This window comes from Macaca nemestrina, chromosome 3, assembly GCF_043159975.1.
Source record: "Macaca nemestrina isolate mMacNem1 chromosome 3, mMacNem.hap1, whole genome shotgun sequence".
Taxonomy (NCBI): Eukaryota; Metazoa; Chordata; class Mammalia; order Primates; family Cercopithecidae; genus Macaca; species Macaca nemestrina.
The window spans coordinates 76,943,522-76,966,621 of NC_092127.1; the positions used below are offsets into that span (position 1 = coordinate 76,943,522).

Below are 23,100 nucleotides of genomic sequence, written 5' to 3' on the forward strand. Positions count from 1 at the left end.
CCAGTAGCTAGTAAAACAGGCATGCACCACCATGCTTAGCTTCACTTATTTTTGTAGAGACGAAGTCTCAATATGTTACCCAGCCTGGTCTCAAACTCTTGGGCTCAAGTAATTCTGGGACTCCCAAAGTGCAGAATTCTTTGTATTATGTGTATGTGTGTGGATGAAGGTTTAGTGAAAGAGAATATCATATCATGACTGAAGGAAAAAAGTAGCAATGAAACTATAGGAACTATTGTTCCTGCTATAATCTTTATCTGCTGATAGATGCAAATCTGTCTCATTGCCCACTAAGATCATTGGTAAAAAGCAAAGAATTTGGTATTACAAATCCACAGATGTCATGGAGTATATCCAACATAAATGCAGTACCCTTAATCCTCTATCTAGTGCCTCCACTCTTAATCTCTTCTTTATTTCTCAAACAAATACAGAAATGAGTTGAACCTTCAGTAGTAGCACTGGGTTCTGGCATTAGGATTCCTGCTTACAGTGCTATATGCTTCTCTCCCTGCAACCATCACTATCTTCCGTGAATGAAGAATCTGTCTCTGATTAATCTGTTTCCTCCTCCAGGTTTACTGAGTGGTACAGCTGAATAATTAGAAATAAAGCTCAGTAATACTATCAATTAAAATAAAGCTTTATCAAAATAAAGCTCAGTAATACTATCAGTATGACTTCACTGCTGTGGCAAAGCCCAAAGTTAAGTAGAATACTGTCGAAACCAAGGTAACTGTTATACTACATTTATATTAGATGGCAGAACACCATGTTCTAGTCTAATTATACATAGATAATACAAACTAACTTTAGTAGTAGGCAAAAGTGTTATCTGTTGTAAATGTCTCCCTTTTCTATCCCCTCTATCCACAGCCAGCTATAGTGAGGACACTCATGTTCTCACATGACTCTGAATTCCTGAGTATCTGACTAAGCTAGAATCAGTCAATCCCTCACACCTCATTTGACTGGTTCAGGGTTACACAGAAACTGAGCAGGGAGAGACAATATCCTTCTGAGAGCTCTAGAGAGTTGCTGGGGATTATGCTTTCTGACAACATGCAATGAGAGGAATGAACTAAACTGAAAGAGTGCTCTGACAGCATCAAAATCATCCCTAAGAACCAGATGCATCCCACCCTGCTCATGGTTTTTGGTTATTAGTTGAGAAACCTAACATCCCTATTATAAATGCTACTCTTTGCCTAAGATAGTTTTAACTGGGCTTCCGTCCCCACAAAATCCTGATTAATAAACATGAATATAAGTGATATGACAAGGGAGCAAATTAAGAATAGCAATAAATAAAATGAGAAAAGCAAAATATATTTGGGAAAAAATTCAAACTTTCCTTTTAAAATGGATCAGATTGAGACTTTGCTCACAAAATGCGTATCTTGACTCCTACCACAATAAAAGCTAAGATTATACTGATAAAGTAAGTATTCAATTTGGCAAACTCTGGGGTAACATTTTTATCAGGGGAGCTTTATCCTGTAACTTATCTGAAAATACCAAGAAACATAATATGTGTATATTTCATGAATTAAGAGTTACTTATTCAAGTATGCTTGAATTATGTTTATTTGTTCAAACATTATTGATGACTGAATAGGACCCTCAGACATGTGATGCATTAAATTCAGTCACTGACATTTTGCCAACTTCCAGTCATATAAAACCATAACTTTTCACATACTTTTCTATATTCTATGTAATATATACTTTAAAAATAATTAGAAAATCAACTTTCTAATGGTCTGAAGGGACCATTTCAGATTTCAGAGAGCTATTAAGAAATGAAAAATGAAAACTCAAATCTTTCCTATTATTGGATGCTTAAAAGCCTAGCAAATTTGGAATATGCCTTTTACAATGTTTCCTATAATAAACTATCCTGACATTTTCTGTTCTTTCCTTCAGTTTTGTTCTCGATGAGGCTCTTGGCAATCAATCCTTCACTACTTGCTCCTAGGTAAGGATGAGAATATAAGTGAAGGGTAAGCGGAAGAACTGGGGAAATGAATGGAAGTACTCAACTATTAAACCTTAAGTCAAGTTTTATATTTTCATTTCACAAATATTTATCAAGTACTTCTCAAGTGCCTGGCACTGTTCTAGGTGCTGGCAATACAACTGTCAATAAACGGATAAAGGCCCTGCCACCTTGGAGCTAACAATTTGGGAATTAATGACAATAAACACATAGATAAATGCATCAGATGATAGTAATTGCCATGAAAGAAAAGTACCTCATGCTGTTTTCCATAAAGTTTGTACTAATTCACATCCCCACCAACAGTGGCTAAGTGTTCGCTTTTCCCCACATCCTCGCCAACATCTATTGCTTTCTAACTTTTCAATAATGGCCATTCTGACTGGCGCAAGATGGTATCTCAGTATGCAATATATACAGGTAAAAAATCTGCAGTTGTACCCCATAAATCTATAAAAATTATATGTATCTTTTTTGAGACAGAGTCTCACTCTTACCCAGGCTGGAGTACAGTGGCTGGATCTCGGCTCACTGTAACCTCCACCTCCCGGGTTCAAGCGATTCTCCTGCCTAAGCCTCCCAAATAGCCGGGATTATAGGCATAAGATGGTATCTCACTATGCAATATATATAGGTAAGAAATCTGCAGTTGTACCCCCTAAATCTATACAAATTATATATATATATATTTCTTTTTCGAGACAGAGTCTCACTCTTACCCAGGCTGGAGTGCAGTGGCTGGATCTTGGCTCACTGCAACCTCCACCTCCAGGGTTCAAGCGATTCTCCTGACTCAGCCTCCCAAGTAGCTGGGATTATAGGCGCCCACCACCACACCCGGCTAATTTTTGTAATTTTAGTACAGACGGAGTTTCACTTTGGCCAGGCTGATCTCAAACTCCGGACCTCAGGTGATCCACCCCCCTCGGCCTCCCAAAGTGTTGGGATTACAGGCGTGAGCCACTGCACCAAGCCTATACTTTTTTTTTTTTTTTTAATTTTAAGAAAAGTACCTTAGAGTAAGTGAGGATAGTGATTGGAGGAGGGAGGTTATTTTATTTGATTTTATTTTTTGAGATGGAGTTTCGTTCTTGTTGCCCAGGCTGGAATGCAATGGCATGATCTTGACTCACCACAACCTCTGCCCGCCGGGTTCAAGCGATTCTCCTGCATCAGCCTCTCGAGTAGCTAGGATTATAGGCATACGCCACCATGCCCAGCTAATTTTTTGTATTTTTAGTAGAGACAGGGTTTCTCCATGTTGGTCAGGCTGGTCTCGAACTCCCGACCTCAGGTGATCTGCCCGCCTCAGCCTCCCAAAGTGCTGGGATTACAGGCGTGAGCCACTGCGCCCGACCAGGAGGTTATTTTATGTAGGGTGGTCAAGGCAGACCTCTCGGTTAAAGCAAAAGTAGAACAAAGGTCCCAAGGAAATGAGGAAGCCAGCTAGACGGATATTTGGAGGAAAAGAATTCTAAACAGAGGAAAAGCAAATGCAAACGCTCTGAGGCAAAACTCTACTTGGCACAAAGTGAGAGGGTCAGAATGGCTGGAATGAAGAAGGAAGGGAGACAAGGTCTGAGAGATAGCCAGGGTCAGATCACAGGCCTTTATAGACCATGGGAGGAGTTTTAGATTTTAATATTAATTAGGTAAGAACTCACAGAAGAGATTTTTGGTTTTAGCATTCACTCTGTTTTTTAAAACTTTTATCATGAACCTTTTCAAATATGCACAAAAGCAGAGAGAAGAGATTCATAAGCCCCCCTGCACCCATTACCCCACTTAAAAAGTTACTACTTCCTGATCAACATGTTATATTACTCTTACCTCAACTGGCATCTCTAATTAAGTATTAAGAACTGGTGTTTTTTTTTTTTTTTTAGAAAAGCTAACATACCAACAAAATTTAAAGTAAATCTTTACTATTATCTAACGTCCAGTCCAGTCTATATTTCTATTTCCCCGATTATCTTTTTACACATGATTTGTTCAGATTAGAATCAAACAAAAGCCACACAGTATGTTTGCTTGTTAGGCCTCTTGTACCTCTTTTAGTCCATATCAGCCCCTTCTCAGCACCAGTGTCTGTTTTCATGCCATTGACTTGTTAGATAAATTGTGATTTGTTAGATAAAGTGTACAAAATTTCTCACTTTCTGGATTTACCTGATATTTTTCCTCTTTAACTTTTTTTTTCTATCCCCTGTATTTCCTGCAAATTAGTAATGTGATTTAAAAGCCTGATTATACTGAGCTTAATTTTTTTAGGCAAGAATGCTTCACTTATGGTACCTGCTATTGAATCAAACCATAAGGAACTTTATTTTTGCCTGCCTCACTTTTACTGATGATCTGTAAGTTAGGATATTTATGTCAGCCTAATCTATCCATCATAATGTTTCACATCAAGCTTTTACCAAATGGTTTTTAGCATCCACTGATAATCAGTACTCAGTTCCATTATTTCACTAGAGAGTACAAAAATAATGATTTTTAAATTCTATCATTTCTTAAGAATGTATTAGCTATAAGAACTTCACTGGAAGATCCTTAAAAGACAAGTTGACATATGTTTTAAGAGACCAATTAGAAAGCTATTATAATAGTACAGCGAAGAAATGATGGTGGCTTGAATCACAGTAACAATAGTGGGAGTAATGAGAAGTAATTCTGAAGACAGGGCTGACAGAATTTGCTAATGTATCAGATATAAGGATGTGTGTAAAAAGGAAAAATCAAGACTATCTCCTAACTCTGAGGCCTGAACAATTAGGATGGATTTGTTATTTACCAAGATGAGGAAGCCTGGGAAAGAAGCACATGTGTGTTTTTAGATGCCTTGAGCTTGACATTCATATAAAGTTAAGAGTCTGGGTGAGACTCCTCTATTCAAATTAAAAACCTACAACGTCAACATAAACATCAGTCCAAAACCCCCTTAAAAGTATTCCTATTTTTAACCCTGGAGCTACTTCTCAATCTCAGATCAGTAAAAGTACTTTTCTTTTCTTCTTTTCTTCACACCCAGGAAATTTATCTTGCTTGCTTTTGCTGTCCCAATAAGGTTGTCTGTAGACAAAGATGCAATGTCAGCAATTTTCCCCCTCCCATACATACACTTCATGTTACTACCAATACATACATAGGCCTACTGTTTCTAGGGATTTTACTTCTAAGCAATATGGAGAAATGGAAGTATAGTCTCTTCCTTGGGGACAGAGGAAGAGTGAGTTATCTCCCAGTAAGTTGGAAACAAAGAAAATAGAAATTAAAGCTATAAACAATACATCATGGATCAGTTACCTTCACATGTTAACTTAGGAAACAGAAGGGCTCCTGTAAGATTTAAAAGAAAGAGAAGGAAGCTAATCATATTTTTTAAAAGATGTGCAAAATATAAGAAACAGAAGAATACAAAATAGAGAAAGAAATGTTGGTAGAGCTCAGCCAAACTCTGTAGAAAAGTCCCCTGGTTCAAGGAACTGGGCTATCTAGTCCCAGTGGATGGTAGTCTTCCAAGGTGATGGGTTATTTGAACTGCATAGTTAACTTTCTTTGTTCTGAATCTACACTCACTAAGCACCTCCCACCCTGTTATTCTATGCTTATAGTAAAATAATGTCTTTACCTAAAGACACAAGTACTATATAGTTCCTTGACAGTTACATTTCTCATTTTAAATTACTAAATTTACCTTGGTTTTCTCACCTGACCCAAAAGGTTGAAGGTGAGAGCCTGGGACACGATGAAATCACCAATGTGGTGGCCCAAACAAAACTATTATGTATTTTTTGCTTGTTTGTTTTGAGACAGTCTCACTCTTGCCCAGGCTGTAGTGCAGTGGTGTGATCTCAGCTCACTGCAACCTCTGCCTCTTGGGTTCAAGTGATTCTCCTGCCTCAGCCTCCCAAGTAGCTGGGACTACAGGTGTGCACCACCATTCCCGGCTGCTTTATGTATTTTTTTTTTTTTTCGAGACGGAGTCTTGCTCTGTCTCCCAGGCTGGAGTGCACAGGTACGATCTCCAGTCACTGCAAGCTCCGCCTCCTGGGTTCACGCCATTCTCCTGCCTTGGTCTCCCAAGTAGCTGGGACTACAGGTGCCCACCACCATGCCCAGCTAATTTTTTTTTATTTTCAGTAGAGAGGTGGTTTCAACGTGTTAGCTAGGATGGTCTCGATCTCCTGACCTCATGATCCGCCTGCCTTGGCCTCCCAAAGTGCTGGGATTACAGGTGTGAGCCACCACACCAGGCCTGATTTTTGTATTTTTAGTAGAGATGTGGCTTTGCCATATTGGCCAGGCTGGTCTCGAACTCCTGGCCTCAAGCAATCTGCCTGCCTCAGCCGTCCAAAGTGTTAGAATTACAGGTGTGAGCCACCACACCCAGCCTAAAATTATGTATTAATGGGACAGCAAAAGTAGCCACAGGAAAAATCACATAACTCATCTTATTCAGGTCCCCCAAGTACTGTGTAGTAATTTCATTATTACATAGGTGCTGGTTGACAATATTTTCAAGAATGAAGTTTTAGATGTATATAGGGCAGCATCATTTAAAAAATAAGACAAAGCCGGGCGCAGTGGCTCACGCCTGTAATCCCAGCACTTTGGGAGGCCAAGGCGGGCGGATCACGAGGTCAAGAGATCAAGACCATGGTGAAACCCTGTCTCTACTAAAAATACAAAAAATTAGCTGGGCGCGGTGACGGGCGCCTATAGTCCCAGCTACTCAGGAGGCTGAGGCTGGAGAATGGCATGAACCCAGGAAGAGCTTGCAGTGAGCCGAGATTGTGCCACTGCATTACAGCCTGGGCACAGAGCAAGACTCCGTCTCGGGAAAAAAAAAAAAAAAATGAGACAAAAGGAAACTGGATCACAGTCTAAAAGCAGAAATTTGGTGCCAACTATTAATGTACATTTCTAATAATCTTAGGTGAAAATTGAGTCTTAGGAAAGACAGGAAACAAAACGAGCAAAAGCAGCAATATCTATTACAAAAGTTGACTCTCAATTACTGTTAGTTTAGAGAAAAAATAAGAACATTTTATTTTCTTCAATTTGAAAAAAAGTCAATATTTTATTGACTTGAAGTTTCCAACTACATATGCTACAAAACCCAAAACATAACAAGCTATTAATATAATGGAGAGCAAAGAGAGGCTTGCATTTACTGAGGACCTATGATGGGTCAGCAACAAACCTTATTTTTAGAATATGTATTTTGTATTCATTTCCTTCCCAGAATCATCCTATGAAGTATTGTTATCCTATTGGATAGATCTGCACTGTCCAGTACGATAACAACTAGCCATAAGTGGCTATTGAGCAACTGAAATGTGGCTAGTCTGAATTTTAAAGGCTATTATGTGTCAAATATGCACTGGATTTTGAAGGCTTAGTACAAAAAAATATGTAAAGTATCTAAACTCCAAAAAGTAAGCTCTTTTCAACATACATCCAAGGTAAAGCATAGATAAATATCTTTTAGCTCTTCCTCAATTCTTCCCCCTCCATGTTCAATCCATCACAGTTCTGTAGTTGAAAACACTGCTGTGCATGTTCTGATAATATGTGTATAGGCTGGAATCTAAAAGTGTGCTAATTTTATATGTAACACTGTTCACATTATATGCTTTTAGAACACTCTTATAAGAAAAAAATAAGTTTAATTGTATTATGCATAAAACATTTTATTAATAAACTATCATTCATAAAAAGGTTTTCACTAAAAATTAGGAGTGTATAAATCTGGTGACATTTAAAGTTAAAAGAAAATCTGATCTAATATTTTCAATCATAACTGCTTAAGAATCTAAAAATAAAGGAAAATAGCCACCCTACTTTTTTAGACCTATTGTTAGCCTATAAGTAGGTCATATTGTACAAAGCTTCCCACATTTGCTAAATAAAATTATAGTGTAAATTGGTACAGAACAATCTAAGATTCTTCTATTATGCAAACATAATTGCTTAAAAATAAGGAAGCTAAAAACCAGTATTCTCTGCTTTCACATTTGTAACTTCTGACTAAACCTGCTGAATCTCAAATCAATTTCGTTTATAATGACAACAAAACAACTCTGTAAGAAAACCCCAAGTTCATACAGACCAGAGATTTGGGGAGGTGTGAATGTTGGAGGTACCATAGGAAACAAGAGAAAATGGCAAGAGTAAATCTAAGGAGGCCTCCTTCACCCATCTTTGGGCAAAAATCAGTGTAACACAGCATTATTACTGACAGGAGACTGCTGCACACCTTTGGAAGTTGATGTACAAAAGAAAAAGAAAATGGTTATGAGTCCTTGAACTAGGCATGATACATTTAGAAACCCTCCAATATAGGTAATTAGTCTTGACAATTCTGTTTTAGAAAAGCAGTTGTTCTTATCCTGTGGTATAAAACAATTGCCTTTTAAAAATAAACATTACTGAGTTTCACCTTCAAGTTGACTAAGAGAGCCTGGATATTATATTCCAGTCCGTTCGCCAATTAGTTTATCCTTGTGGCAATACAACAGGGTTTTAATTATTAGAGTCTGTAATCCAATACGACAAGTTTCCTTCTTCAAAATTTGTGGGCTCTTTTATGGCCCTTTGCTCTTCCATAAAAATTGCTGGAATCAGCTTAGGTTCCAAAAAATTCCTATTAGGAATTTAACTGCAAATGCACTAAATTTCTAGTAAATAGGCGGAGGACATCTTAAGCACAGTGGGTCTTTTTACCCATGAAAATGGTATTGCCCTGCATTTATTTAGATGGCGTCTTTAAAAACACTGTTCTAGTCTTACACATCTATTGATTACACATCTCTTATATTTTTTCATTGCTATCTTAAAAGGTAATTTTAAAATATGCAGTATTGTTGCTGGTATATAGGAATATTGTACAATAAAGTTTTGACACAAGTATTAGATTGCATTTCACATCAACAGATTGAAAAAATATCTAACAATACCAAGAGTTAGGAAATGGAACAATGAAAATTCATTATCAGTAAAAGTTTATAATATAATTATTTTGAAGAAGTTTTATTTTTCTAGTAAATTTGAAGAGGTACATAAGCTATGACTGAGCAATTCTATTCCCAGGTATATCCACCTAAAGAATCTTCTGCACATGTGTACAAAGAGACATTTATCTCTTTGCACAAATTGAGGTAGTTTGTAAAAGAAAAAGAAAAAAAAAAAAGAAGTTGGAAATGATCTAAAGGCCCATCAACAGAAGGGTGAAGTAATTATGTATGTTACTCATGTAACACAACACTGCACAGGAATAGAAATGTACGACTTGAACCAGAAGTAAACCTTGGTTCATATAAGAAGCTGCTCCTGTAAGTGCCAAGAGCGATACAAGTCCTAAACAGTGAGTGGGGATAAATGTATAGAATGAACGTATGAATAACGTATGCAATCAAATTTGAGGCTAAGCAAGGAATAAGTTGGACTAGGGTGGTGTCAGTGAGAAAAGTGGAGGGATTCAAGAAATATTTAGAAGATAAAAATCATCTGGTTTGGGAGATGGACTGGAAAATAAGAGATGATGGGAGAAGTGTCAGAATCCCAATGGGGATGTAATGTGAAAGCAGCAGTATCAAGAGTGAAAGTACAAGAGAAAAATAAATGTGGTAAATCCAAGACATAAGCCTTAAATGCCAGCAGTGAAACGATAAAGGACAAAGTGATGTGAGAAGCTGGAAGAATTCTCTAGCAATACAGCAGTATCACATAAAGCTGAGCTGTGAAGAAAATGATTAGGGGGCACATAATATGTGCGTTTAACTTTCATGAATCCAGTCACATGCCCTGGAGGAAAGAAGATGATTATAAGTAATTTGATAAGTAAACAATCCACTATTCCATTCAAGAACATTTATATTCAGGAGTGTTAAGTAGGGTAAAAGTTGAGGAGCTGAAAGAGGCTCCAAAAACAACGATTTAAAGAAAACAGAAGTGTACTTTTCCTCTTAACAGTCTAGAGTCCCTCCAAGTCATCCATGGACATTCATTTACATGTAATTCTTATGGTCCTGCGAGCCGTCTCTAAATGAAATAAAGTAGGCTTCTGCGTATCCACTCTACTACTACTGAAGATGTGAAAGTGGACTGTGTTACAGCTTGGATGTTTGTCCCCTAACAACCTCATGTTGAAACTTGATCTCCATTGTTAGGGGTGGGGCCTAATGGGAAGTGTTTAGGTAATGGTGGTGGATGCCTCATGAATGGCTTGGTGCCAACCTCATCCTCATGGTTACGAGTGAGTTCCCATGAAAGCAGGTTGTTAAAAAGAGCCTAGCACTCCCTCCTTGCTTCCTCTTTTGCTGTGTGATTTCTGCACACACTGGCTTCCCTTCACCTTTTGCCCCTAAGTGGAAGCAGTCTACACCTTACCAGATGCAGATGCCAAATCCTGAACTTTTCCAGACATCAAAATTGTGAGCCAAGTAAGCCTTTTTTTTTTTTTTATTAATTACCCAGCCTCAGATATTCCTTTATGTCAACACAGCCTAAGACAGATTCAAACATGTAAAGGACATCAGAGGGGTAGAAAAAAAAGGCTATGACTGGTTCTTGGAGCATAATACTCTGAACCATGGAGGCATATACAGAAATCTGGAAGAATTTGAAACTAACGTGGTACAAAAGTGGAGATACTTGCATACATATTCACTTATCGACGTTCTCAAGGTAGATTTCAAGATACTTTTATTAAAGACAAAACCAGTCTTGTTAAAAATAGGCTTAAAATGCAGTATTTTATGCTTCTCATTTTATTTTGCATAGCAGGCAAATACTCGCATCAAAGTTAAGTAAAAGGTAACTGAAAAATTATCACAAATTCTACACTGATATTGTACTTTTTCTTCATATTCCTCTTAATATCTGTTAGAATAAAACAAGAAAGTCTTTCCCTGTGTTTTGCTTGACACTATAAATAAATGATGAAGAATCATCTTAAATTGTTCCAAAGGCTATTAAAAATTAAAAGCTTCCCAAGACTGCTATTTTTTTTTTCCAGAACAGAAGCCTGGAAAGATTATAAATCTAATGCCTGGCAAAAACTATTACAAAGATGATGGAAACATTGTTTTTCAATTAGTATCAAATATTTCAATAGAGATTTAACCACTCAAATCTCAAGGGATAAAATCAACAGATTTTTCCAGGTAGGGATAGCAGTGATATAAGGTGATATGATGGTTAATTTTATATGTCAACATGAGTGGGTCACCAGATGCCCAGATATTGGGCTAAACATTATATCTGGTGCATCTGCAAGGGTGTTAGAGAACAGACTCGCATTTGAATTGGTGGACTGAGTAAAGCAAATTGCCCTTTCCAAGGTGGGTGGGCTGCCATCATTCAATCCATTCAGGGCCTGACCAGAACAAAAAAGTTGAAGGAAGGTTGAATTGAATTCTCTCTACCTGACTGCTTGAGCTTAGATGCTGGTCTTCTGCCCATGAACGGAGACTTACACGACCAGCTTTCCTGGGTCTCCAGCTTGCAAATAACAGATTGTGGGACTTAACCTCCATAATCATATGAGGCAATTCCTTATGACAGTTCTCATTTTATATCTGTATCTATACACATGTAAACATAGAAATACAGATATCTCCCACTGCTTCCATTTCTCTGGAGAACCCTAATACAGGTAGTAATAATAATCATATTTACTGTTTAATAAGCTCCTTCCTAATAAAGCCACATTTAGGAAGAATATGTTCAAAAACTTAATTTTATGCCTTGGCAGAGAAGAGACAAATTCTTCCCTCCAAACATGTCAAAGACATAATGCAAGGGTTTAAAAAACAGTCATTGCCTTTTAACAGCCTGATTTAAAGGAAACTAATAATGAGAAGGGACCTCAGAGGTCTTTTAGTTCTTTGCTGTTTGTCCTCTGCAATTTGTGTGCAGCATCTGAAATCACTGACAACCCTCTTCTTTTGGAAACTGTTGCCACTCAGTTATCTATGCCACTGAATCTTCCAATTTTTTATTTCTGTAAGTTACTGAGCGACAGGCATAGCTATGTAATACAGCAACATGCATAGCTATACATTTGAAATATTTTAAACCCATGTATCCAAAAGGCGTATAATTTAACAGGGTAGACACACAGAAATTAACAACTACTATGCTGTGAGAGGGGATATGTTCAGATGAGGTATCATGAAAAATCAGCCTGAGGCAGAGGAATGAGCCAGGCCTCCAGGCAGATAAAAGAGATGTTTCAGGGAGCAGCAGGTACCAAAGGCAAGGGGGAGTGAAAAGAACCTGACATATTCAAGATACTGTATTCATTAATTCTGCCAACAAGTATTTACTGAACATGTAATATATACTAAGCACTTAACTGAGAGCTAGGTATTCATTGAATGGTATGGAAAAAAAGGCATAAACTCCTTCCTTTTTATTGAGAGCAGCAGACAGACACTAACCAAATAATCACACTATTTCAGTATAACTATAAACTAAGAACATGCACAGAAGAAAAGCAGATGGTTCCATGATGATGTGCAGACTTACCCTCTGGAGGGTAGGAGATGGTTTTGGAAGACTTCTGTAGGAAAGAATTCTTAAGCTGGCATCTACAAGATGAGTGAATAGGAGTTATCTAAGTAAAAAGGAAAGAAATAGATTCAAGGAAAAGTGTGCCACACATGAAGCGAAAATAAAAAAATAAAAGGAGAAAGAAGAGGTAGGCAAGGAAAAGATTAACACAGGGCCTTGAAAGCTCCATGAAGATTTCAGTCTTTATCCTACAAGTTTGGTAAGCCACTTTAGAATTTATGTTGTATTTGTGTCACAGATTTGCATTTAAAAGGCAAAAGATCTATTGACTCTGAAAAGAAACCAGAGTATGAGATGTGCATTTAAGACTACTTTGATTCCAGGGTGCAGGATAAATTGAAAAAGGTCAGGAGTACATGTGGGTAGACCCACTTGATAGTCTATTCACTCAGTTGACAAATACTTATTGAGCAGCTACTATGTGGCAAGCACCGCTGGCATACTGGAGATACAGAAACAAACAAAGTCTCTGACCACATGAAATTTTTACTCTATTAAGGGAGAACAGTCAACAGACAAACAAATGCTCGGAGTCTACAAAGTCATGGAGTGGTAAGTGCCATGAAGGAAAATAAAGTAGTGTCAGAGAATGGCGAACAAGGAATACACACAGAATTACTGGAAATCTAGGCAACAAATGACGACAGCCTGGATTAATGTGGCAGCAGCGAGAGAAGTGGGCGGACTGAAAAGTTATTTAAGAGATTAAAAAAAAATCATCTGGTCTTGAGGATGGACTGGAAAAGTGGGATGATAGGGAACAGTGTCAAAGACAACTCCTAGGTTAGCAGCCATATGCAGGTCATTCTTTAAGGAGAATATAGTGTGAGAAGAGTCTAACAGAAGTTTTGAAGGACTCCAAAATGCCATAACTGAGAAGAAAATGAATATGCAGAGGGGAGCAGCAGCAGGGAAGGTGAACATTAGGTTACTTTGAAGACTGAGTGAGAAGTGAGGAAACACTTCTCAAAGAAGACATCAAGACTAGGCAAGACCAGACAATTCCTAAGAAAAATATTTAAGGGAAAAGATAGGAGATAGGGTAATAGCTGGAGGGAGACATGGTAGTTAGGGTAACAGCTAGAGTGAGATGTTGGAGTCTACATAAGGTTTCGTGTTGCTTTCCTTTTGGTTTTCAGATTTGGGAGACATAAGTTCAAAAGGGCATATCAGGAGGGTAGAACTATAAATATAGAGGACAGAAAGGTCTGTTCTAAGGCTGAGAGGATATAGATGTCAGAAAGATCTAACATGTAGGGGCCATTCAGAAGGTAGGGACTTGATAACCTGGGTTTGAAGGGTGAGTAACAGGAAGGAACTTGATACGGTTCTTAGTTTCATGGCTTAGGTGACTACTTATACCACTTACAAGGTAGGGAACAAAGCAGTAGAAAAGGCTGGGATTTAAACAGGAAAAAGGAGGAAAGGGCTATGAGAAGGAAACAAAGATGAATTCAACTTTATAAAATGAATTTACGGTTATGTTTGATAGCTAAGTGGAACTACACAGTAGCAATTAGATATTTCAGAGCTCAGACTGAGATGACTGAACTTATTAGCATATAGGTAGTAGGTGAAGTACTATTACCCAGGAAAAGTACATTAAAGCTAAAAATGTAGGCCGGGCGCGGTGGCTCAAGCCTGTAATCCCAGCACTTTGGGAGGCCGAGATGGGTGGATCACGAGGTCAGGAGATCGAGACCATCCTGGCTAACATGGTGAAACCCCGTCTCTACTAAAAAATACAAAAAACTAGCCAGGCGACGTGGCGGGCACCTGTAGTCCCACTTACTTGGGAGGCTGAGGCAGGAGAATGGCGTAAACCCGAGAGGCGGAGCTTGCAGTGAGCTGAGATCCGGCCACTGCACTCCAGCCTGGGCGACAGAGTGAGACTCCGTCTCAAAAAAAAAAAAAAAAAGCTAAAAATGTATTAGGGAAGAATAGAATGAGATTCAGACCAGAGCCTTAGGGAGTCTTTAAGGTTTAACAAAGAAGGTTTAAAAAATCCATATCCATTTAAATGCACTACTGTTTTCCTTCCTATCTTCTGAAATTCCAAGAGAAACATCTTACACTTTTATATTTTTTTCAAAACTGAAAAACATGCAGAACCAAAATAAATCTTCTAATGATGACACTATTGATTTCTATATTTTAGCAATATATATTATAATAAATATTTTTAAAATTCTCAAAGGTACTCAATATGATCTCTTTAAAAACAAAAAGGTGAGTCAATATAAAACTGGTAGGGTATGTGTTTAAGTATCTGGGTATGTGGTGTTTTTGCCAAAGTTAGGGAATTATCTTTAGGCCATAACAAAAATGAATGATAGGAGAAATTATAGTTTTGTAGATCCTACAAGTTCAAATAACTCTTCTGGCTGTTCATTCAACAAACGTAAGATACTGAGAATGGATAGAGTGATAAAACACAGTCCTTGACCTTGAGGAGGTCTCAGCCTATATCATGGTACATATGATACCAGGAGCTGGCAAATATGGCTCACTGGCCAAATCTGGCCCTCTGCCTGTTTTTGTAAATAAAGTTGCATTGAAATATAGTCACACTCATTTGTTGAAACACTGTCTATGGCTGCTCTTCCACTAAAACAGCCAAGTTCAGTAGTCACGACAGACCACACCACCTGCCAACCCTAAAATACGTGTTATCTGGTCCATTACAGAAAAAGTTTGCCAACCCTTGATATACAGCAAAAAAAAGCCTGTAGAAAATATTATTTCCTCAGGGAGATAATAAGGCTTCAGGGGCTTGGAGCGAGTTTCATAGGGAAGGTAAGTAAAGTAAGGTAAAGGTAAGTGAAAGCTCACAAAAAAACTAAAAAAAGAAGAAATATCACAGAGGTCAGGCACAGTGGCTCACGACTGTCATTCCAACACTTTGGGAGGCTGAGGTATGCAGATCACTTGAGTTCAGGAGTTTGAGACCAGCATGGGCAACATGGTGAAACCCTGTGTGTTTCTACAAAAAATACAAAAATTAGCCAAGCGTGGTGGCCTGCGCCTGTAGTCCCAGCTACTTGAGAGGCTGAGGTAGAACTGCTTGAGCCTGGGAGGTAGAGGTTTTAATAAGCCTAGATTGCACCACGGCACTCCAGCCTGGGTGACAGAGTGAGACCTCATCTCAAAAAATAAAAATAAAATAAAAATAAAAAAGAAAATAAACATCACCCACAAAGGCACAGGGTTAGAAAACACTGTATTTGGTAATCACAGCACTTTAGGAGGCCAAGGTGGGGGGATCATGAGGTTACGAGTTCGAGACCAGCCTGGCCAACATGGTGAAACCCCGTCTCTACTAAAAAATACAAAAATTAGCCAGGTGTGGTGGCACGCACCTGTAATCCCAATTATTCAGGAGGCTGAGGCAGGAGAATTGCTTGAACCTGAGGGGCGGAGGTTGCAGTGAGCAAGATCGTACCACTGCACTCCAACTTGGGCAACAGAGCAAGACTCCGTCTTGGGGGGAGGGGGATGAAAACACCGTATTTTAGGAAAACAAGAACAAGCACAGTCCATCTGGTATATAGGACATTGAAAGTGGTAAGTGAGAGGATGGGAGAGAATAACATTGGTAAAAACAAGTTAAAGTTACATTGCTTTGTCAGAAGTTTAAACTAGTAGCTGGGAGGATAGTAATTTATCAAAAATGTTAAAATGCTAAGATTTATGAATGACAAGTTTTTTGAAATTAGAATAGCTTTAATGTTATTCTTTTAATGTTTTTCTCACTGATTAGTATCCTGACATTTTTTGACAAAGAGATTATAGAAACCCAAATATAGAACTAAATATAATCCTGAGCATACAAATGGACATCATGCCATACATGTGAATGCCATGTAATTCATCATGCTGTTACAGAAGGAAAAAAGACTTAGACATTTAGGGCTGGGCGCGGTGGCTCATGCCTGTAATTCTAGCACTTTGGGAAGCCGAGGTGGGCAGATTGCTTCAGGTCAGGAGTTCGAGACCAGTCAGTCCAACATGGTAAAATCCTGTCTCTACTAAAAATAAAAAAATTAGCCAGGCATGGTGGCGGGTGCCTGTAATCCCAGCTACTTGCAGAGCTGAGGTAAGAGAAACACTTGAACTCAGGAGGCGGAGGTTGTAGTGAGCCAGGATCGCACCAGTGCACTTCAGCCTGGGCAAGAGAGCGAGACTCCTTCTTGGAAAAAAAAAAGACTTAGAAATTTAGCTATGGGAATCAGGGAGCAGATGGAAGTTGCTGAACAAAGGAAAGAAACAATCCAATGTGGGTTTTAGAAAGCCTAAGTCATGACAGGAAGGGAGGGTGGGCTGAAGTATGACAGCTACAATAGAGACAGTAGTCTGGAAGCTGCTGACTAAGCAGTTTGAAAGGCTATGTTTATGGCAGAAGACAGGAAGAAAATAGGTTCAGTATGTTTAAGGAGAGACTGAAAATAATATAGAGAGATTTAATTGAATATATCCAAGAGTTCCTCTTAGGTAGACAACTGAAAAGATCTATAAGCAGAAGATGAGATTTGGAAGTAGTGGTGGTTGAAATCATAGAAATGGGTAACTTTCTTCAGGGGCAGGTAATACACATATGAAGGAAATTAAACAAAAGAGAGAAGACAGGAAAAACCCCACATTTAACAGACAGTAAGAATAGCTAGGAGAGAAACAGAAAAACAAGATAAAGGTGATGTTGCAGAAGTGAAGTGCATAGGTTCAAGAAAAAGACAGCTTAGCACACAGAATAAAGAGTCAAGTTGTTCAGGTATATTCATAAATTCTTCTGGTGACAAAGTTCAAGATACTGCAATGAGAGAGATAGCAACCAAATGTTTACATATAGAATAAGTGCCATGAACTATTTGTGGTGGTTAAGGATAAGAACTCTGAATTCAGAGGGACCTAAGTTGCAATCCCAGCTCTGCTACCTTGGGAAAGTTCAACTTTCTAAGTTTCAGTTTTCAACCTATAATATATATAATATGTATACTTACTTGCCCTACTTAGAACAGTGCCTGTCACATAGGAAGTAATGGACTGTTAGCAGTTATTACTAAAAGCATTTTTACTAGGAATGGAAAAGCAAATCACTGTAAACTATTGCCTGAAAGCAACTTTGCTGCCAGAGCCAAAAAGGCAAACAAATATTACGTATTGATAAGGATACAAAATATGGTTATACCTTTCTATAAAAACTATAGTTTATCTTAAGTGGAATCACTATGTGGAATTATATAGTAATATAGAAATAGGAATTAAATACAACACAATAAAACTTAATTCGGTCTTCCATCTGAGAAAGAAAAAAAACTAAGAAATATACAAAGGCCTGCTCAGAGAAACAGGAGAACTGACCAGCAGATGGAGCCCTGTAGAAAGTGTTGGCAGGCAAAACTCCAGTGAAGAAGTATGACTCGTTAAGATGCCTAGGTTTTTTTCCTTAAAGACATTTAATTCTCTCTGCTTTAATCACCAAATAATTTTATTAGTAGTAAGGTTTCCAACATACCTCAACACTGATATTGATATTTTGACCGGTGAAACATATCCTAGAATATACAATACTAGAATTCCCTAGTATTTTATAAACTGAAAAAGTGGTAATTCTGGTTTTCAGATTGAATAGTAAAAAATGAGTGATCTGAGTTTCAGATTTCTCAGGGGTATGTCGATCTGCAAGACTCAGAAACCAGGCCTCAGATCAGAAAGCATCCCTGTGAAGTCTAGCTTAAATCAAGCTAAAAAAGTTGAGGACACTCTCTTCTTCTGTGGTCACTACAACGACATATAGGATCAAATCAAGTTTTTGTGACTACTCCTCAACTTTTCACCTTTAGAAGAACTACTAACTATCCAGACCTATACTTGAAAGAAAATCAAAACAGTTGATTAAAAAAAAAATTAAAATAAGAGACAGTTTAACCTTACTGCACAAGTAACTATGTCCATCTCTCTCTACATGCTTACTGGAAGCTGCTAAAACAGTATTAAAATTGATGTTAAACCGGGCGTGGTGGCTCAAGCCTGTAATCCCAGCACTTTGGGAGGCCGAGACGGGCGGATCAGGAGGTCAGGAGATCGAGACCATCTTGACTAACACGGTGAAACCCCGTCTCTACTAAAAAATACAAAAAACTAGCCGGGCGAGGTGGCGGGCGCCTGTAGTCCCAGCTACTTGGGAGGCTGAGGCAGGAGAATGGCGTGAACCTGGGAGGCGGAGCTTGCAGTGAGCTGAGATCTGGCCACTGCACTCCAGCCTGGGCGACAGAGCAAGACTCCGTCTCAGAAAAAAAAAAAAAAAGAAAATTCAAGTAAGGGAACTGTCAAATCCTATGTTTATAGACTTAAAGTAATAGGATTAATATCACCATTATATGATTTTAGATGACAGTGTCCACAACCTATAAACTCTCACTGCCTCCACAGGACTTGTTCAAGGAGTTTTGCCCACAAACAGTAAAAATCCAACCACAGGTTGAGTATACCTAACCTCAAAACCCAAAATCTGAAATGTTCCAAAATCTGAAACTTTTTGATTGCCAAAATTTTACTCAAAGGAAATGCTCGTTGGAGAATTCTGCATTTCAGATTTTCAGATATTGAACCATATACAATGCATATATTCCAAAATCTGAATAAAAATCTGAACTTCAAAGCAAGTATTTCAGATAAGAAATACTCAACCTGCTGGCCAGGCGCGGTGGCTCATGCCTGTACCCCAGCACTTCGGGAGGCTGAGGCAGGCGGATCATGAGGTCAGGAGATTGAGACCATCCTGACTAACACGGTGAAAACTGGTCTCTACTAAAAATACAAAAAAATTAGCCAGGTGTGGTGACGGGCGCCTGTAGTCTCAGCTACTTGGGAGGCTGAGGCAGGAGAATAGCCTGAACCCGGGAGGCGAAGGTTGCAGTGAGCCGAGATCGCACCAGTGCACACCAGCTTGGGCGACAGAGCGAGACTCTGTCTCAAAAAAAAAAAAAAAAAAAAGAAAAGAAAAGAAATACTCATAGTCAACCTGCTTATGTTTTTATGGCATATCTACAGACAATTAACACTCACGCTGATTCATGGATTTCCTCCTGCCACCTCCCTATGCTGCCACGTTCATAAGCTGAGGGAGTAGAACATACAATTTTAACGCTGTACTCTACGGAGACCACATAAAAAAAGCAAAACTAAAGTCCCACAGACACATCATGTAGTCCAAAGTCAAGTACAAAGTTTTTTGTTTATCCATTTAGAATATAAGTACTGCTCCCCACAAACCAACTTTCTTAGAGCTAGAATTTAACGCCCTGTAACACAACTACGAATACTAGTAAAAGCCAAAGACTGTGTGGTATCTAGTTTTTGGGCAAGCCTACTTAAGCAGCCTGACCTTGTAAACTGCATTCACACATAAAAATTAGAAATACTTAAATCAGATGATCCTGGATGACAAGATAAAACAGCTGTCATGTCCCACTCAACAGTAAGAACTCTTAAATTAGGGAAATCGAAATATTAAAACTAGGCACAAACTGCAAATCCTTGCCCTTCCATTCTAGGGATAATTAGTGTAAAACCTTAGCTACTTTGTATCAGAGAGGTAACACAATGCCTAATGAATGAGAATCCTATTATATTTTATAAGATCTCCATTACCAAAGATTCAAATCATGATCATTTAGTTCAATTTATTTATGTTGAACATCTTATTACCCAATGTTAAATGGAACAGATTATGAAAAATTAGCAATCTGTTTCAGAAAGGGCAAAATAGTCCTTACACAAACTGGCTTGATTCAGATTTTCAACAACAACAAAGTCAACCCCAAAGGAATTTGCTCTAATTTTTTTCAATATCTATGAAATAAAATACACAAAAATGGAATTATGAAATTTCTATTCTGTGGATGGTGCATATACAAAACCTAAGCATATCCCAGGTTTACTTAAGAGAAGTTAAGTTCGGGACTGCAATTTACCTGATGTTATAGGACGTTTGAGTAGCAATCAGGGCAAGGAATTCCTCTCGAAATTTCAAAAACTTAATATGAAAAAATTACACATAGCCCCTGTGTTACCAGCACCAAGAATCTGAATGCCCGTTGGGAACTCTGCAATTCAGCAAGTCTTTGTAGCTATCAAAGAGTTCATCAGTATCTGAAACCTTCTTTTACTCCAGCATCCAAATGACTTCTACGTAAAATCAATCTGAGGCATTAAGTCCGTAGCCAGATCCCACCTGCTCTGCCTGGGCTAAAGAGAGGGTCAGATACAGGGATACTAGCTTTGGCATTAAACCCAAGCTCAGCGCAGGGTGTGTCCAGGTTGCCCTGGAGCCGATCCTACAGCCCATTAGCGCGAGGTTACCCCTTGTTTCCTGGAGATGATGTCTCCCGTGACTCCTTCCCCGCGTGACAGGGTGCCCTGGCAGGAGCGACACCCCGCCCCCTCTTCTACCTCTTTCCGAGGAGGCCCAGAGACCGGCCCCCACACTGGGCCTCCAACACGACCACCCGTCTGACGTCTGCTAAGCAGTGAGTGTAGCAGGGCTCTCGGCCGCCACCTCCAGCCGCCGGGGGACAGCGAAAGGGATTCCCCGCCGGGGGCCGAATAGGAGGAGCCACGGGGGCCGGGCCCCTCCCCCAGCGGGCTTACCCTCCGCCGCCGCCTACTCGCTGCAGCCGCCCCGCTTCCTTGCGGAGCAGTCCGAAGCACTGCGTCCAGCAGCAGTTCCCCATCGCATGCCGCCCAGGCGCCGCCGCTCCTCCTCCTCCTCCCGCTCAATGCCCAATCCCAGGCCCGGCAGCCGCATCCGCGCGGCACGAGCCGAAATGGGGTTCAGGGACCGAGGGCGGGCCGGCCGGAGCGCGGCGGCGTGAGGGGACGGGGCGACGAAAGAGACGAGGCGCTAGGGAACAAAGGCAGTGTTTACTCCCGCGGCCGTAGAGCCACCGCTGCGCGAGGGAGGAGCACCGGACTGAAGGGTCTAGACTCCTTCGCCGCCAGCATGGCCCTTCTTGCCTCAGCCCCCAGCCCGGCGCGAGTGACCGCCTCCAGCTGCCGAAGGAGGCCAGTCCCCGCGAGCCTACACCCTAGCCCCGCCCCCCAGCACCCCCAGGCCCCCGCTCGCTGCCGACGCTGCCACACCCCCGGCCTCTACCGCGCCCCAATTGGGCGCGCTGCCTCGGGGCCCCGCCTTCTCCCGTGACCGGCCTTTGCGTCACTTCCGCTCGCTGCTGGTTCAGCTGCCTCTGCCTGCGAGAAGGTTCAGTTTCTGCGTGCGGACGTTTGTTTTGTTGGACCTTGACCTGACTAGGAAATTTCCCTCTCTCATTGCAGTTTCGGGCATCCTAGTCCGGAGGACGCTGGGCTTGGCATGGTTAAGGCTCAGCCTTCGCACTTTGTATCAAAGGCGTGTGAGGAGCTAGAGTCCCAGGCCGGAAGTTATAAGTGCGAAAGGGCGTTTCTCTGCATGGTGTGCTTAGTTTTTGTTAATATTGCACCATAGGTGGAGAATAGAGTCAGGAACTGAGGTTACTTTGAACGCACCAATATTTTTTTCCGGTCTCTGGTTTGTGTCTTAATCTCCATACTGTTAGTGTTTTAGGGAAACAATAATGGTGCACTGTTGGCCTCGTTTTGTTTAAAATCAGATCTTCAAATAATTTGGGGTCGGGTAGTTGGGGTTCAGACGAAATTGGCAAGAGGGCTGGGGTTTTTCGGGGACGCCAGCGTTGCCATTCCAAGCATGCTGCCCAGAACTGCTGTAGATGGGAAGAGAAGGCTGCTCTGATGGGTCCGCAGCCCTCTCAAGTGCTACCATGTAACTCGCGTCTTGTTTGGCCTCAAGACAGTTGGCCTCAAATAGATACAAGATGTGGCTTAGTAGACACCTAGTCCAGTGGATAGGAGGATGCTCTCATGGACTGGACACATCAAGTTTTTAGCCTGTTTAATTAAACCTAGAAAAATTGTTAGATTTTAGAAAGTTTTTATTGATGATAAAATGTTCTCTGAACTCATTTTCTTGCTGCTTTAAATACCTATCTGGTTTCAATCTTAGCACTGCTACTTAACTAATTTTTATTTTATTTGGGTTTTAGTTATTTTTGTAATCAGAAGCATGGGATAACATTTGTCCCAATGGTCTGCTTTCAGTGAATGTTGGGATGACCGAATGACATCCTAAATAGTTGAATGCATTTTCTTTTCTCCTTCCAACTCTTGAAATTAGACAAATGTATTAATGAAATAGTCATTAGAATTCAACTATAAAGGTTTACAGAAACTGGCACATCTATCCTATGGAATATTTAGTAACAAAAAGGAACACACTGGATGAACACACCTTGAAATGAATCTGTAGGAAATTATGGTTAAAGAAAAAGCCAATCTCAAAGGCTTATATACTGTGTAATTCCATTATGTAACATTTCAGAATTGACAAATTTATATAAATGGACAACAGAATAATTGATTGCCACGGGTCAGGGATGGAAATCCTGCATCTTGTCTATATTAATGTC

At 39.8% G+C, this 23,100-nt stretch overlaps 1 protein-coding gene across 4 annotated transcripts in view; it reads right to left on the reverse strand.

Moving 5' to 3' along the window:
* Nucleotides 1-21,659, reverse strand: part of LOC105486236 (adaptor related protein complex 1 associated regulatory protein) — a 46,117-nt gene extending 24,458 nt beyond the window's left edge. Inside the window, exon 1 of one of the 4 annotated variants that reach the window (XM_011748999.3) lies at nucleotides 21,230-21,659. In XM_011748999.3, the coding sequence (XP_011747301.1) occupies nucleotides 21,230-21,312 (83 nt within the window). In that variant the 5' untranslated portion in view covers nucleotides 21,313-21,659. Of the gene's footprint in view, nucleotides 1-21,031; nucleotides 21,118-21,229 lie in introns of those variants that run through there. The other 3 variants (XM_011748998.2, XM_011748997.2, XM_071093194.1) reach the window with 3 other exon arrangements.
* Between the last annotated feature and the right edge of the window lie 1,441 nt (nucleotides 21,660-23,100).